The 13,883-nt window shown below is 39.0% G+C and overlaps 2 protein-coding genes across 2 annotated transcripts; both read right to left on the bottom strand.

Annotated features, from left to right (window-relative positions):
- Window positions 1–78: 78 nt before the first annotated feature.
- Window positions 79–3,904, bottom strand: leng1 (leukocyte receptor cluster (LRC) member 1). The gene is made up of 4 exons (XM_018736644.2): window positions 3,619–3,904; window positions 3,039–3,221; window positions 2,258–2,565; window positions 79–1,142 (listed from the first exon to the last, which is right to left on the bottom strand). Exons 1-4 carry the CDS (start codon window positions 3,748–3,750, stop codon window positions 932–934), a joined length of 834 nt encoding a protein of 277 aa, XP_018592160.1. The 5' UTR covers window positions 3,751–3,904; the 3' UTR covers window positions 79–931.
- A 2,917-nt stretch (window positions 3,905–6,821) lies between these two features.
- tmc4 (transmembrane channel-like 4) lies at window positions 6,822–13,861 on the bottom strand. Its single transcript, XM_018735288.1, has 14 exons — window positions 13,080–13,861; window positions 12,456–12,645; window positions 11,981–12,129; window positions 11,656–11,817; window positions 11,402–11,487; window positions 11,048–11,193; window positions 10,671–10,818; window positions 9,924–10,082; window positions 9,602–9,756; window positions 8,967–9,093; window positions 8,761–8,858; window positions 8,435–8,618; window positions 7,752–7,882; window positions 6,822–7,252 (listed from the first exon to the last, which is right to left on the bottom strand). The coding sequence occupies exons 1-14, from the start codon at window positions 13,117–13,119 to the stop codon at window positions 7,093–7,095; spliced, it is 1,935 nt and encodes a 644-aa protein (XP_018590804.1). The 5' UTR covers window positions 13,120–13,861; the 3' UTR covers window positions 6,822–7,092.
- Between the last annotated feature and the right edge of the window lie 22 nt (window positions 13,862–13,883).

Below are 13,883 nucleotides of genomic sequence, written 5' to 3' on the forward strand. Positions count from 1 at the left end.
ATATGCCATTCATTGTTACATTATTGTCGCGTACGGATTATTCATACAAACTGACCGCATATCCAGACACACAGACATATATAGTTTAATATTTTTGAATTGCATTATTGCAATATGACAATGAATGTATACCTTTACTACTCATCCTGTGCTACTGTTGTAATACTCACTTCCATCACTGATACTTTGTTTGCTCATTTCCAATTTATGACCATTTTTTTTAAGTGTTATTTTATTACTTGGTAGCTATTCCGCAATCACAATAAATTATCACCTTAAGACTCAAGGATATCACACGTCACTTATATTTACACACAACGGCACTAATCAGAAGCAGCCACATGGTTCAAACATATTAGAAATATATAATCTCACTGTATGCTTAAAAGGGAAATTATAAAGTGTAAACAGCAATGACAATTTTTGCTGTTACATTTCGTATTCCACGTTAACTATCTGTACACAGATCTGTATACTACACATTCTCTATATTTATGTCATGTAGATGTATAACTCCTGGTCATTTACTCATTTTCTGTTTTGTAATATTAACAAAAATGTATGAAACATTGTTAAAGATATAGGTTTAGTCTTCAGTTAACCACTTGCAGAATATTCTAGGTAGTATGATCCGGTAACAGGCCAGTTTGCTCAAAAGTGACTTTCTGTTCAAAACACATTTAATAAAAACCAACTTGTCTAGAGAAGGAACAAATATACAGAAGTCATTTTTGTTACAATAAGATGCAACAAGACAGCATACACTAAATTTTTAACTTGTAACTTCATCAATCACATGAAACAGCCTTAAAAACATAAAAATGCTTCAAGGCTGATATTTTATCCACAGCTATAGTTACAAATGCTTCAGGATGCCTCTTATTTCTCAAAGTTTTGTACAGATTGTCCAAAAGTAACAAACGAGTCTAATTCATAGACCATAATAATCTCTCTCTCTCCGCTGTCTCTTACGCGCAAGCTCTGGAAAATAGGCACTATTGTAAGGTCTGTCCCTCTCCTGGACATCGCTATATTGTTCTTTCTCTCTGTTGGCACCACTCCTCTGTTCCAGTACAGCTTGGGCTTTTTTCCTTTCCTCAGCTTCCCGCTGTAGTCGTTCCGCTCGCAATTTCTCTATGGAACTGGTGATGAAGAGAACAAAGACTTAGCAAAGAGGATACACATCATTTTCAAGTTCTGATTTGTGTTTATGTACCTAATGACCTAGTCCAAAATTACCGTCTCACACACACACACACACACACAAAATTTTAACAAACAAGATTCAACAGTTTTCTTTCACATTTTTGTGTAGAAAACATTCCCATTTGCACTACAGTGTTACCTCTATATTATATATAACAACTGGCAGTCAAAGTGTACTCTGGGCCCAGTCCCATAGATGAACTATCAGGTACAATGAGGCATTCTGTAGTGACAGATCACAAATGACACTGATTTGGCATTACAGGATTCAAGCTGGTCTAGATATCTCAGTTGAATATTCCATTACACACCCTAGATAAGTATCAGGTGCCTGCATGTTTCTGATTGATGCAGTGACACTACCCGCTGCCCTGGATGCTTCCTGGCAGTGTGTGTGTTGCAGTCCACAGTGCATTAAATCAAAGAAGAGCCAACAACTTAATATGGAAGAAAAGGAGGAGGGGGATCCACTGAGGAAAATGAACTCTTCTTCCCTTATTACAGCCCCACTTCAGGTTACATAGCTTTATGAAAAATAAGCCTTCTGTGTACAAATTCTGTCTAAAGTTGTAATTAGTCAATTACCCAGGATACACCTATTTCAGTTATGAGAATTCAGCATTACAAAGCACTGTTTAAAACTGCTCATTCAGCTTCCAAGGTATTTTTCTGCATTTACAAAAATGGAATTTGGATTTTGTGCACATCTCAACAGATGAATGTAAATATAAATGTCTTGCATCATTCATTTCGCAGACACTTTTAAAGCCACTTCTTATTAACTAGCATTTATCTGACACATTTATGCAAGGTGACTAACAGTGCTACACATTGCAGTAAACTCTCTAGTATCATTCACCCATTTATAAACTAAAGCTATGAAACACAGAAACTTGGCAGTACAGCAAAGTTTGAGATAAGTGACATTATGGCCACATACATTGTTCAGATATTTAAATTCAAAACACAGCATCAGTGGTAACTGCATACTAACAAAAAGTCATAAACCTTTTTCTGCTTTTGTATGTCCGCTCAGTCAGCCATGCCTCACCTTGGTGTACTTTTCTTCTCCTCTCGTTCCATTTTCTCTTTCTTCTTGCTCTTCTTTTTCTCCTTGCTGTCTTTGATTGCCAGTGCTTTCTTAATCTCTTTTAAGGGATCCAAACTGTCCTTCAGTCTCTTGTCTTTTTTCTGTTTCTCATCCTCAGGATATATTCTGCTTTTGTCTTTTCCCTTTTTATCTCTGTCGTCATCTTTTCCGCCTCTGCTTGCGCCATCTTTCAGGTACCACGGCGTTGACTCAGTTCCTGGGGCCGGACCAAGAGACACCAGCAGACCAATAGCGCGCTCCTGACGCTCCTAATGCAGGGGTGGGCAAACAGGCAGCATAAACAACATTATACCTCAGTATTATCACTTGGGAGAAACTTTACTCCCTTGTTTTCTTCAGCCCTCCATCCAAAACCTTTACCTCGACAACTACTGCACAAATGTGTACAGAACTCAGGTTGAAGATGGAATGAAACTGAAACTCAATAAACGCAACAGAGTTCGGAAGCCCTGCAGTGACATCACAACAACAGTGCAAAAATATCACCTACAAATAACTAGTGACATAAATGAACCAAAACTTAAAGATTAGCATCACTTAAAGATGAGAACGTATAAATGTGGGCAGGCACAGAAGTGCAGGAAAAAAAAGCACAGAAGATGATAAGAAAAAAAATTGTCTACCAGTAGCAGAGAAAACAAGTAAGAATAAAAGTAATACCTAACAAATACACTACACATTAATACAGAACGAGGTGAGCTGAGAGTGAGGCCCGTGTCACCTTCTCCTCTTTCTTCTCTTTGAGATATTCCTCGTTGCCTTTCCTCTGAGACGCCTCCTCCACCGGGAACAGGTTCAGATGCGCGTGCGCGCTCCTGTGCTCCTCCACGGCGCCGCGCGCCTCCAGGCCTCCCTCTCCGCGCAGCGACGCGCGCGCCTTCTGCCGCAGGTACTGTGTGCGTGCCTGGAAGCGAAACGGGGTAAGGGAGCGGGCAAGCGAAGAAGTACCGCCTGACAAATACACCAGCACGATCACACACCTTGACCTGCGCCCAAACAAACGTTAAGCAGCTGGAGACCCAGCGAAGGCTACTAGTAGTAGTGTAGCACCAGACAGTCTCGAGTCCTGGAGATTTGATTTCGAACGTAAACTCACAGCTGTAATTTGTAAACTTCTAGGCAGTTTTAAGATGTAAACATAGTTGTTTTTACCAGAGACTCGGCATATATTTTGTCTGGTGACGTCACGAAGACAAATTGCAGATTTTACAAAACAAAAGCCACGACCAACAACACGAGGAGCGCTGAGGCAGCTGTAAACCGCGGACACTACACTCTAGAGGCAGACGCTCCGTGTTTACCTCTTGCTCCGCGCGCTCCACTCGCCTCTGCACCTCGCGCTCCTCCTCTGCCGCTCGCGCTTCATCCCGGCGGACGCGCGCTATGTTGTCCTTGTTTCGAACATGCCAGCTCTTCTTCGGTAAAATATTCATGTTCTTCTAAATCCCGATATTTAAAATTACTACTGTTGCAGTTAATATTATTATCACTAGCCTCCAACAACTCTGAAGTTGAATAAGTCAAACAGCAACACAAAGCACCGCTACACCATTTTGAAGGCTAATCATAGTTGGCTTTCCGTCTCAAGTTCCTGGTAGTGATTGCTATGATTGGTTGAACGTACTATAAGTCCCACCCATCTACCGCAATATTATTGGACCAAAAGGCGTCGTTCAGTAGGGGATGGGACGGTTGGAAGTGGGGTGGTCGTTTTTAGTTACGTGTGTATAAATCCGCATTTAAACATGTTTCTTGCTTCCCGCTTTCTTTGCCTCGTCTTTCCGAAGGCCTTATAATAGCTCATTCTCATTTCCAGTTATCCTCAACTTCAGATCTGCTCTCACTCTGCCGTAGTTCAGCAGCCTTGAAAACCAACGTTGTTGTAGAGACCCGGTGTGATTGGTCAATCTCAGCTTATCAGCATTTTAAAACATTTTTGTTAACAGGGTCATGGCTGCATGGTACGTGTTGTTGCACTGAATTTCATTTGATCGGTATCACGAGATTGCTTGGGCCACTGTATTTAATCTGATTGGAAGTGGTCTCAGGTATCAGTCAAATATGAAATAATATTTAATATCTATGCGCTGTGATTGCCGGCCTTGCTTGTAATACTTGTTGCAAATATTTATTATATGTTGGTTTTATCATTGTCATGCATTACAATATCCCAAATAGAAGATATATTATTTTTAGGTAACATTTTTCATACCGGAGTAGATTTGTTTTCCATAAGCAATAAGGTTCGTTTGAACCCCTTACAACGGGAATTTGCTTACGTTAATGTGGTACTTTCATGGAACAAATTAAGCCCGTTGTGTAAGGAATAGATTGTCTTTTACTATGCTTTGATTTACTGTATTCATAATAAAGAAAACTGAAAGTGACCAGAAGCTGACAAATGCTGTAGGTGCTGTTTTGAGTTAATAAAACACAATAATAAAAGTCTTGTGACAAAATGGTGTTCAGTTCACAGTGATTCCTGCCTCACTCACATGTTCTTATTAGACTCTGGAACACAAGAGACCCTAGAAATAGGACCAGTACTTGCTAATAATGCAATAGATGAATAAAATTTGCCGCAAACTTTAAATTCATTACAGCTTTAAGTGTTTTACAACTCTAGCCGAAAACCTGGCCCATTAATAAATCAAGCGATGTCTGTGTTATTGAACTTTTATTGATTGTGTCCAGTGGTTTAACTTGTGAACAAATAAAACAAACTTCCAGTCCCAACTTCTTACAAGTTAAGGACCTGGCATATTGGTTTTATTGATAAAACAACAAATGCAGTTGAGATTCATCTGTCAAAATATACTGACAGTCTTGTTGGTTTCACTGAGATCTAAATACAAATATAATTTGCCTTGATCAAGACAACACACAAGATTATATGAAGTACTTTTTGATTCAGATAATTCAATTTCATCTGAAACCATGCATTTGCAATGTAATTCTGAAAAAGTACACCTCAGTTCACATACAGAACTTTAAAGAACACATACAAGAAACACTTCAGTTAAATATAAATCCATGAGTAGTGAATTCACTTTTGAGTTTTTTACAGGTAAGAAGAGAATGTATTTATGGAAGGTATGAAATTGTTTTGCAAAAGCATTGGCCTTAATACCAAGCTTGGTACTAAACTCCAGTACAAAATGTACTGAAATACAAATGAAAAATGTTCTGAAAATAATACCATTAACAAGGAATTCTGGTGAACGGAATAATATACATGCCTCAAAATTTACTGGAAATGGACCAGCTGTTGCTTACTAATTTATTGAATATTAAGGAAGACTAAGTACTCATAGAAAATAAAAAAATCCTCAGTTTTTAATTGAAAAACCAATATTTCTTTCTTTCTAGATTCTATTATACATTTGCAATCAAAAACAGTTAGGACAGTCTATCTAGTATGTTTTGCATTGCACACTGGTGACAGAAGAAAATTAAGCAAAAAAATCTTTTTGCAACTGACACTGCAAATTATATCACCCAGTGATACATTCCATGGTAAAATATGCATTGCTTATGTTTCTCCAAGTTTTCCTCACAGTATTGATTCATTAAATATTGTGCTTTGTCACGTCTTTATGAACAATTAAAATGTCACAACAGTCTATTTATGAACAGTCTATTGAATCAGTCCTTGAAAAGTAAACCTACCATTTTAAAAAACAGAAATAGTTAAACTACAAAATGTTAAGTGGGTTACACAGTCCATTGCTTTTGTTTCCACTGTGCACTCCACCCTCAATGGTTACGGTACTCTTTCCACCCTTCAGTTTTTCTCCTTTGGTTTGAGCTTAATTCTTCTATCCGCTTAACCAAAAATTGCTTATCACGTCCCTCCTGATTGTACAAAACAAACACACACACACACACACACACACACACACACACACACACACACACACACACAATCAACATCCAGATATTACATCAGTTCATGCAACAAGAAACAGATGCATAACAGCGGTTATACTGAACTTAAATAGTGTTGTAATATAATTCAATATTTAAAGCAGTTATCTTACAAATAAAGCACAAGGCAAATATTACTTCTCTATTTACTAGAGCACAATTTGGTATTCAACCAACTTTTCTACAGACTAGTAACATGTTTTTTTAACTATTCCAAAATATTGACATATTAACAAATTTCCATAATTAAAAAGATAGTGTTGCAAAATGGTGATGAATAATCTGTTTAAAGTGTGGGGAAAAAACTAAAATAAAATTTTAATTGCTGCACCAGCTTTTCAGAATGAAAAATAAGCAATGTTATATTAAAAATTAAGAAACTCAGTGGATCTGAAGGTGCATGAGACTGATATCTCAGAATTATCATGTGATGAAAACTTGCCATTTTAAGTTGTGTTCTAAGTAGAGAGGCAGTGTTTCCATAGACCGATGCTAAAGCAGCAACATAGCATAACACGACACTGCAAAGAGAATACACAGTAAAGACAAAATTACATTCCCAGCCCAAAGACAAGCACATTGCCAGGGGTTTCAGTATAAGTACACAGGAAGTCTTGTAGTACACTTGGGAGTCTTCCGTTTTATCTGAATGTATACTAACATTAAAAGAAAGCATGTTGAGTTTTATATTGAAATCATTTTCTAGATTTGAAAAGAGGTCAGCTTTATAAAAAGCCAACACTGAACAGAGTCACACTGAGGAAGGCACAGAGAGAGGTAAAGATACAGGTACAGAGATGCGGGGAAAACAAACAAATGTATGGTCAGGCAAACGGTGAATGTTGTTCTTACCACAAAAATATAAACAGAGGAACGGAGAAGGCCTGGGAACCAATGAAGTACATGAACCGTTTGGTGGAGTCGGACAGAGTGAGCAAAGAGTTGGGAACAACAGTCCACATCATGTTGAGAGAGCGGAATGGCCCACAACCCATGGATGGCTGGATTCTGAAATGCAGAAACACAGTACTACATCATCAGTGTCATGGATTGTTGCTACACTGCTGCTGAGAACTGTCGCATAAAATTTAAACCCAAGGACTCTAATGAAACAGATGTATAATCTTTTTGTTTCCCACATTTCTACATTACACTGTATACTCTGTATATATGTTATTTATTTACTCTGTAATTCTGTGCCAGCTGTTTGTTTGTCTGTAAATACTGGAGGCATCTAGAACCACAGCAAATTCCTTGCATGTGTCAGCACGTTTGGCTAATAAAACTCATTCTGATACTGATTTCAGGAGTTTTAAAGACTGCCAGAAAGTAAGTTTAAAAATTATCATGAAAATTCCACGCACATATACACATGTATATACTATGCATATAACATGAATACTGTGCTATAAAACCTAACACTTAAAGATGCTAAGAACAAAGGCATAAGCCGAAAAAAAGAATAATTTTGAAATAAAAAAAGGTTAAAAACTTGTCAGTTTCTCACTCTGCTACACTGTATATCAAGGTGATAGAAGCCAAAATCCAGCCTAAGAGAAGCACAAGAAAAAAAAAGAAGTTGGAGCTGCTGGAGCGAAAGGTCCGATCTGCAGGACGGCAATTGTGGAAAAGCGTTATCTGTAAGAAAGAGACAGAGGAAACAAGGTTTAGCAGAATAAGGCTAAATTAAAAATTAAACTATTTCTGTACATAGTTAAATTTTGTATAAGGTAGAGAAGTTTAGTTACAGTATAATGAAATATAATGAATAAAACTGGATGGGGAAAAGTATAAAGCGATGAAGGAAACACTGGAAGGAATGTTATATAATTATAACACAAATAGCATCAAAAAGTTGTCAGAGAAACAGATGAGAATCAGAATCTTTCTTGCAATCTGGAACTGTACAAAAATTCTGCCTTCTTAATGCAAACCTCCTGCCCAGTGGAAAAACAGCCAGCTGATACCAACAAAGGTAGTTCTATGTTTTTGTGTTTTCCTACAGAACAGACCTAGCACAACTGCCAGAAGAGCTGGGATTCAGAAACCAGACAGCAGAATCTGTAGTAACACTGTTTCAGTTAAAGGGAATGTATTCGCTAAATACCGAAGGAGAAAAGAGGTTCTATGACAGATAAGCACCTCTAAAGACAAAAAGTCATCCCAGACATATGCTGAACCAAGCCTCACCTTTCTGAGATAGAAAATGATGATGAACTTTATGGTGTTGACAACGGGCAGCAGCGGACAAAAGAGCGCGCCGATCCACACAACCGTCTGTGCATAGACCAGACCCAAGACATTCTGCGGCACCACAAACGCCTGCCGCCCCACAAACTGTGTCAGCTTGCAAGAGCAGTTATCCACAATTATCCTACATAAAGGGTTAGAAACAGGAGGTAAGTTAAAATTCTGGGAGGCTGTTAAAAGTATTGGAACAGAAGTGCATGAGAGTTTTGGCTAAAGCATAGATATGTCACCGTGTTGAGGAAGACGCAGTGTGAAAAAGAACCTACCTGCGTGGGAACTCCACCAAAATCATCACTGCAACCACAGAGATGAAGTCAAATATGGCCAGTTTGTACATTTCCTGACCAACACGGGTCTCCCAGCACTATTTAAGATGTATAGAACAGGAAAGATTTGTGGTTTTCTGCAAAATCTGTGCCTTTTAATGGCAAAGCAGAGGTTTACATTTTCTACAGAAAGAGACAAACTGTACCGGATATTGTTTGTGGTTATAATCACAAATGTTACAATATGGACTCTGAAGGTTTCCACTGCAGGTGATCCCACTCCACAGTGTAAAGAGCAGCACTGCTAGACTTGCCAGACGAAGAAACACCGCCCTAGATGAGAGTGGAACTTTACCACACAGATCACACACAATCACACAAGCATAAATATGAGCGATGTCTGTATTATTGAACTTTTATTGATTGTGTCCTAGTGGTTTACCTTGTGAACAAATAAAACAGGCTTCCAATCCCAACGTCTTATAAGTTAAGGACCTGGCGTATTGGTTTTATCGGTAAAATAACAAATGCAGTTGAGATTCATCTGCCAAAATATACTGACAGTCTTGTTGGTTTCACTGAACATATACAGATCTAAATAGAAATATAATTTGCCTTAAGACATCAAACAAGATTATATGAAGTACATTCAAACACGCATAAATATCACGTGTGGCACAAATTGTTCCAAACCAGCCTGCTCAACAACCCCTTACCCAAGAGTCTCAAACACAGCCTTTCAAAGTCAACCCCCCACTATACCTCCATCTCCCCCAGGTTCCTCCTTCTGCACCCCTGAACCCTCCAGCCAAATCTCCGCAATGAAAGAGCCACATCTCACCTGAGGAGTGCCATAATGACTGTGGTACTGGGAGTGTGTCTCTCCAGGAGAGCAATTTGGTCACACAGGAATGGCACAACAAAGTTGGCTGCCGTAATGACAATAGAGGGCAGATACTCCACCAATAAATCCAGAAAGGTTCCCCCAGAATTGCTCTGAAAGAATAGTGAACAGTAGATTTGGTTTGGGCTCTCACCTGGCACTTACTGTTATGCATAGATTGCTGGAGATTGAATCCAAAGTGGAAATTCTTTGGTTCACCTTCGTTAAAATAACACCATCCAGAAGTACTCCAGTGCTACAAAGTTCCATTTGCACTGACCTGGCTGAACTGGGTAGCTCTGAAGATGGCGTAAAAAGCTCCCCCATTTAGCCCAAGGACAACAAGGTTGAGAAATGCACGCAATGAGTATAGGCCCACAATCTGAGCCAGAGTTAGAGAGGCAGCGTGCTGTTTGAGGCGCTCATCCTCCAAGTCCACCTGAAGGGCACAGGCACAGAGGGCATGAAAACATGTTGCCTAAGCAACAAATGATTACAGGTAGTTCCTGATTTATTATGGTCTGACTTGCAATTTTTCAACTTTATATCGGTGAGCTGGTGATAGACATTCAGTAGAAACCATACTCTGAATTTTGATTTTTTTCCTGGGAAAGTGATATGCGGTACGATACTCTCTCACGATGCAGGGCAGCGGCAGCGATCTGAATCTCTCAGTCTGTCACGCAGTCGCTATACAGATACCCCCTGAATCTACGTTGTGTTTTGTGCATCCATAATGTCACAGAAACGCCCATCCGTGTCTCCTGCTACTGGTGAGAAGAAGAAGAGGAGAGCAATGACTCTTGAAGAGAAACTCAAGATAATTGCCCAGCATGAAGGTGGCAAGCCTGTAATATCCATTGCATGGATGCCAGGTTATGATGTTTGGTAGATTAGGTGTATTAAACGCATTTGACTTACGATATTTTCGACTTACGATGGGTTTCGCGGAACGTTACCCCATCGTAAATCGGGGACCACCTGTACAATGACATGTTAAGTGCATCACAGATGTTGTGGCACTAACCTGCAACTGATAGCGAATGTTATTCCGCTTCAGCCTGACTGCTCGATTCCCTTGAAGGCCAAAATCCCATCCTGTGAAAACCATTCTGCTGTACCCACCAACAGCCCCGCCGCCTGTTTTCACAGCAATACGGACAACGGCTCCCATCCTGTAACCAAAAAAACAAACATGTACATCAAGGCTATACAGCAGACTCAAGGGACTCATTTTTTGTAGCTGTGCATAAATGCTAAAGTGTAAATATAATGACAGTAATGTCTGAACGGTAGACAAACGGTTATTGCATCACACATTGCCAGCTGCAGTTCCTGTGAGGCTTTAAAAGAATCACAGTAAAGAACAGACCCAAGGGGTCCACCAGTGTTTTCTCAACTCACCGAAAGACTATGCAGATCAGGCAGAATATCAGGTAGAACACTGCAGTGAGCAGGTAAGCCAGGGGGATGTTGTATGAGAATTCCATGCTCACCAACACAGTATTGTTATAAAAACCATAGAAGAGGTATGAATACTCCATAAAACCCTGAGGAAGGAGAATCGGAATGCAAAGTTTGCCAGCGATGTGAATTAATTGTTAGGAGATGTGGTGCTAATGGCTGTATCCATACATTTAGACAAGAACAATGTGTAAAAAAGCTGAGTCACCGAAGTGTCCACCAGTGGTTAAAAGTAATTGTTGAATCCAAGGTAATGTCACACCATATTTCATGTATCATATTACAGTTTCTTACCGTTCCACTAAGCAAGTCAAGGAAGTATTGGTAGAAAACAAACAAGCTCTGAGGACTGTGACTATAGTCCATACATTCACTTTTACCTAACAGGAACAACAAGACAGGAAAATGATTGTCAGAAGTCACTAATTCATTGTGACATCAATTTGCCATTATATGAACATCAGACTGTAAACAATTTTCCATTAATCAGAATGTCACCTTGGACAAAGTTTGAGAACGAATAATAATAAGACATTAATACGTCTTACCAGGAATGGTTTGAATATTCGAGCTGTTCACATAACTACTAGACTGAAGGACAATACTCGGGGTAAGGACAAATCCCGCAATCAGCAAGCATGATAGGAAGTTGAGCACAACCAAGAACTGCAGAAATAAGAAGTAGGACTGCACACCACCGCCAAAATGCCCTGTTTAGGAGGAACAAAACAATTCAACATAATTCAGGGATTCATTCAATATATTATGTCACAACTATAAATTTAAAAACCATTTATTGGCTGCTGGTATAATGGAATTATTTACATTTAAACAGTGAAAATTAAAGCATGAAAACGGGTTTACAAAACACACCGCCAATTTGGTGTAGTGTTCGCCGCCACGGTGCAATGTAGGCCATAGCCTCTCCAACAACTTCCAGAAATCTCTTCATTGCTTTGGCCTTGCTTTTTTTCCAGGATTGCCAGCTGGATATTATTGGTACCTTCATCTGTCGAACTTGTCTACGTTCACAAAATAAGACGGGAATGTAAACTGTTCATGAAGTAGCTCACTGCACACCTGATACAAGACTCAGAAAGTAGTTGGACAGAAATAGTGAATTTACCACAACTCATCTGTTTGTAGCTACATATATCAAACATTCTAATTCTTTTTTTATCATCAAAATCTTTTAAACAGGTATACGGTTTATGTCGAAGGACCAATGAAAATTTTATCAGAATTAAGTAGATAGAGTTCGTTCAATGTTTGCTGTCGGTCAATATTAACTCTTGGCTCATTAAAGACGACTAATGTATTAACAATGGCTTCCTGCTGCGTATGGTACCTTATAGCTTTTTTAAGAGCCATGGGCATAGGCAGCTCTCTGAGGTCTTGGAGCAGCTTGCCTGTGGACTCTTCTCTTCCCTCTTCTGTTGGACTGGGGTTCCAGCTGTACTGAGGGGGCCTCTGGTCAGTGAAAGCAAAGGACCTCTCCCTCAGCCTCAACGACTCATGGGAGCCATATCTTATCTGGACTAAAGATTGAAGGCAGAAGATAAATCATGGCAAATTAAAGATTAAATAACATCCATGTCACATTTTGCTTGTAAGAATTTGGTTCTTACAAATACTATTTACATGTACAGAAATAAACAAAATACAGGAGCTTTCTAATTTAACAGGAGAAAAAAAAAAACCACATGTTCCCTGGGAATATTTTTTGGATTTAAAACACTGCATATCAGTTAAAGAACCTTCACTAGCAAACTTAAAGCTGCTGGTTTATCCCCAAGGAGAGTAATACTGCTGTGCCCTGAGGAAGATTACCTTTAAAATTTACTTTATAGTAACATAGCATAAAAAATGTTCACTAAGAAACAAAATAGTCGAATAATGAATTTGAGGAAACTGAATACACGTGTACAGTCACAAAGAGGACACAGACCCCACCTACAGAAGTATAATTTACCTCCTACTGTTGAGCTCTGCCTAGAACTTGAATGCTCCATGGAGAAATCTTGAAAATAGCCGCTACTTCGTAGTGCAACGTATGTTCTTACGGTGGATGCTTCTATCACTGCCAAGTACCAGTACTTCCATGAAACTGTTCACGAATTCTAACACTTCATCTCGCTCCCCCATTCCTCATCCAGGAAGACGTTACCTGAACTTTGTTCTCCATGCAAATAACCATCAACTTCCTTGTACTATTTTAACTCCTTCGAGGCTGCATTATGAAAATGACCCTGGCATATAAATAAAAGTCTCTAATCCTGCAAAGTCATGACAACTCTTGATTAGGCATTTAAAAATCACATGTTGAATGCTAAATGTACCTCACTGCTTTAGATAGTACAGAAACAAGGACTCTTCAGAAGTAACTATACAACAGATGTAAGGGAAAGGATGTGTACCATTCTGTCTTTTGAAGTCTAGGGTTTAGAGCTGGATGTTGCATAATAAGGTGTGTGTCAGTGCTACAAAGAATCCAAGGAAAATTTGAGAGGGTCATTGTAGTCTAGTTTCCATGGTGATAAAAACAAAAGTCTAGTGAGGAAATGTTAACCATTTCTATGCCCGTTCTAGTTCTAGTAAGCTTAGTTGCCACAATTTCCATACATACATTTTAAAACTTAAAAATGAGATGACGGTATTAAAATTATTGCTCATACAATGTTGCTACTGCAGACAGAAACAATGCAAAATCACAACTAATAAATCAAATGATGTCACAAATCAATTATTCTATTAAATAACCACAGAGACCTTAAAA

This window comes from Scleropages formosus, chromosome 18 (genome assembly GCF_900964775.1).
Source record: "Scleropages formosus chromosome 18, fSclFor1.1, whole genome shotgun sequence".
NCBI lineage: Eukaryota > Metazoa > Chordata > Actinopteri > Osteoglossiformes > Osteoglossidae > Scleropages > Scleropages formosus.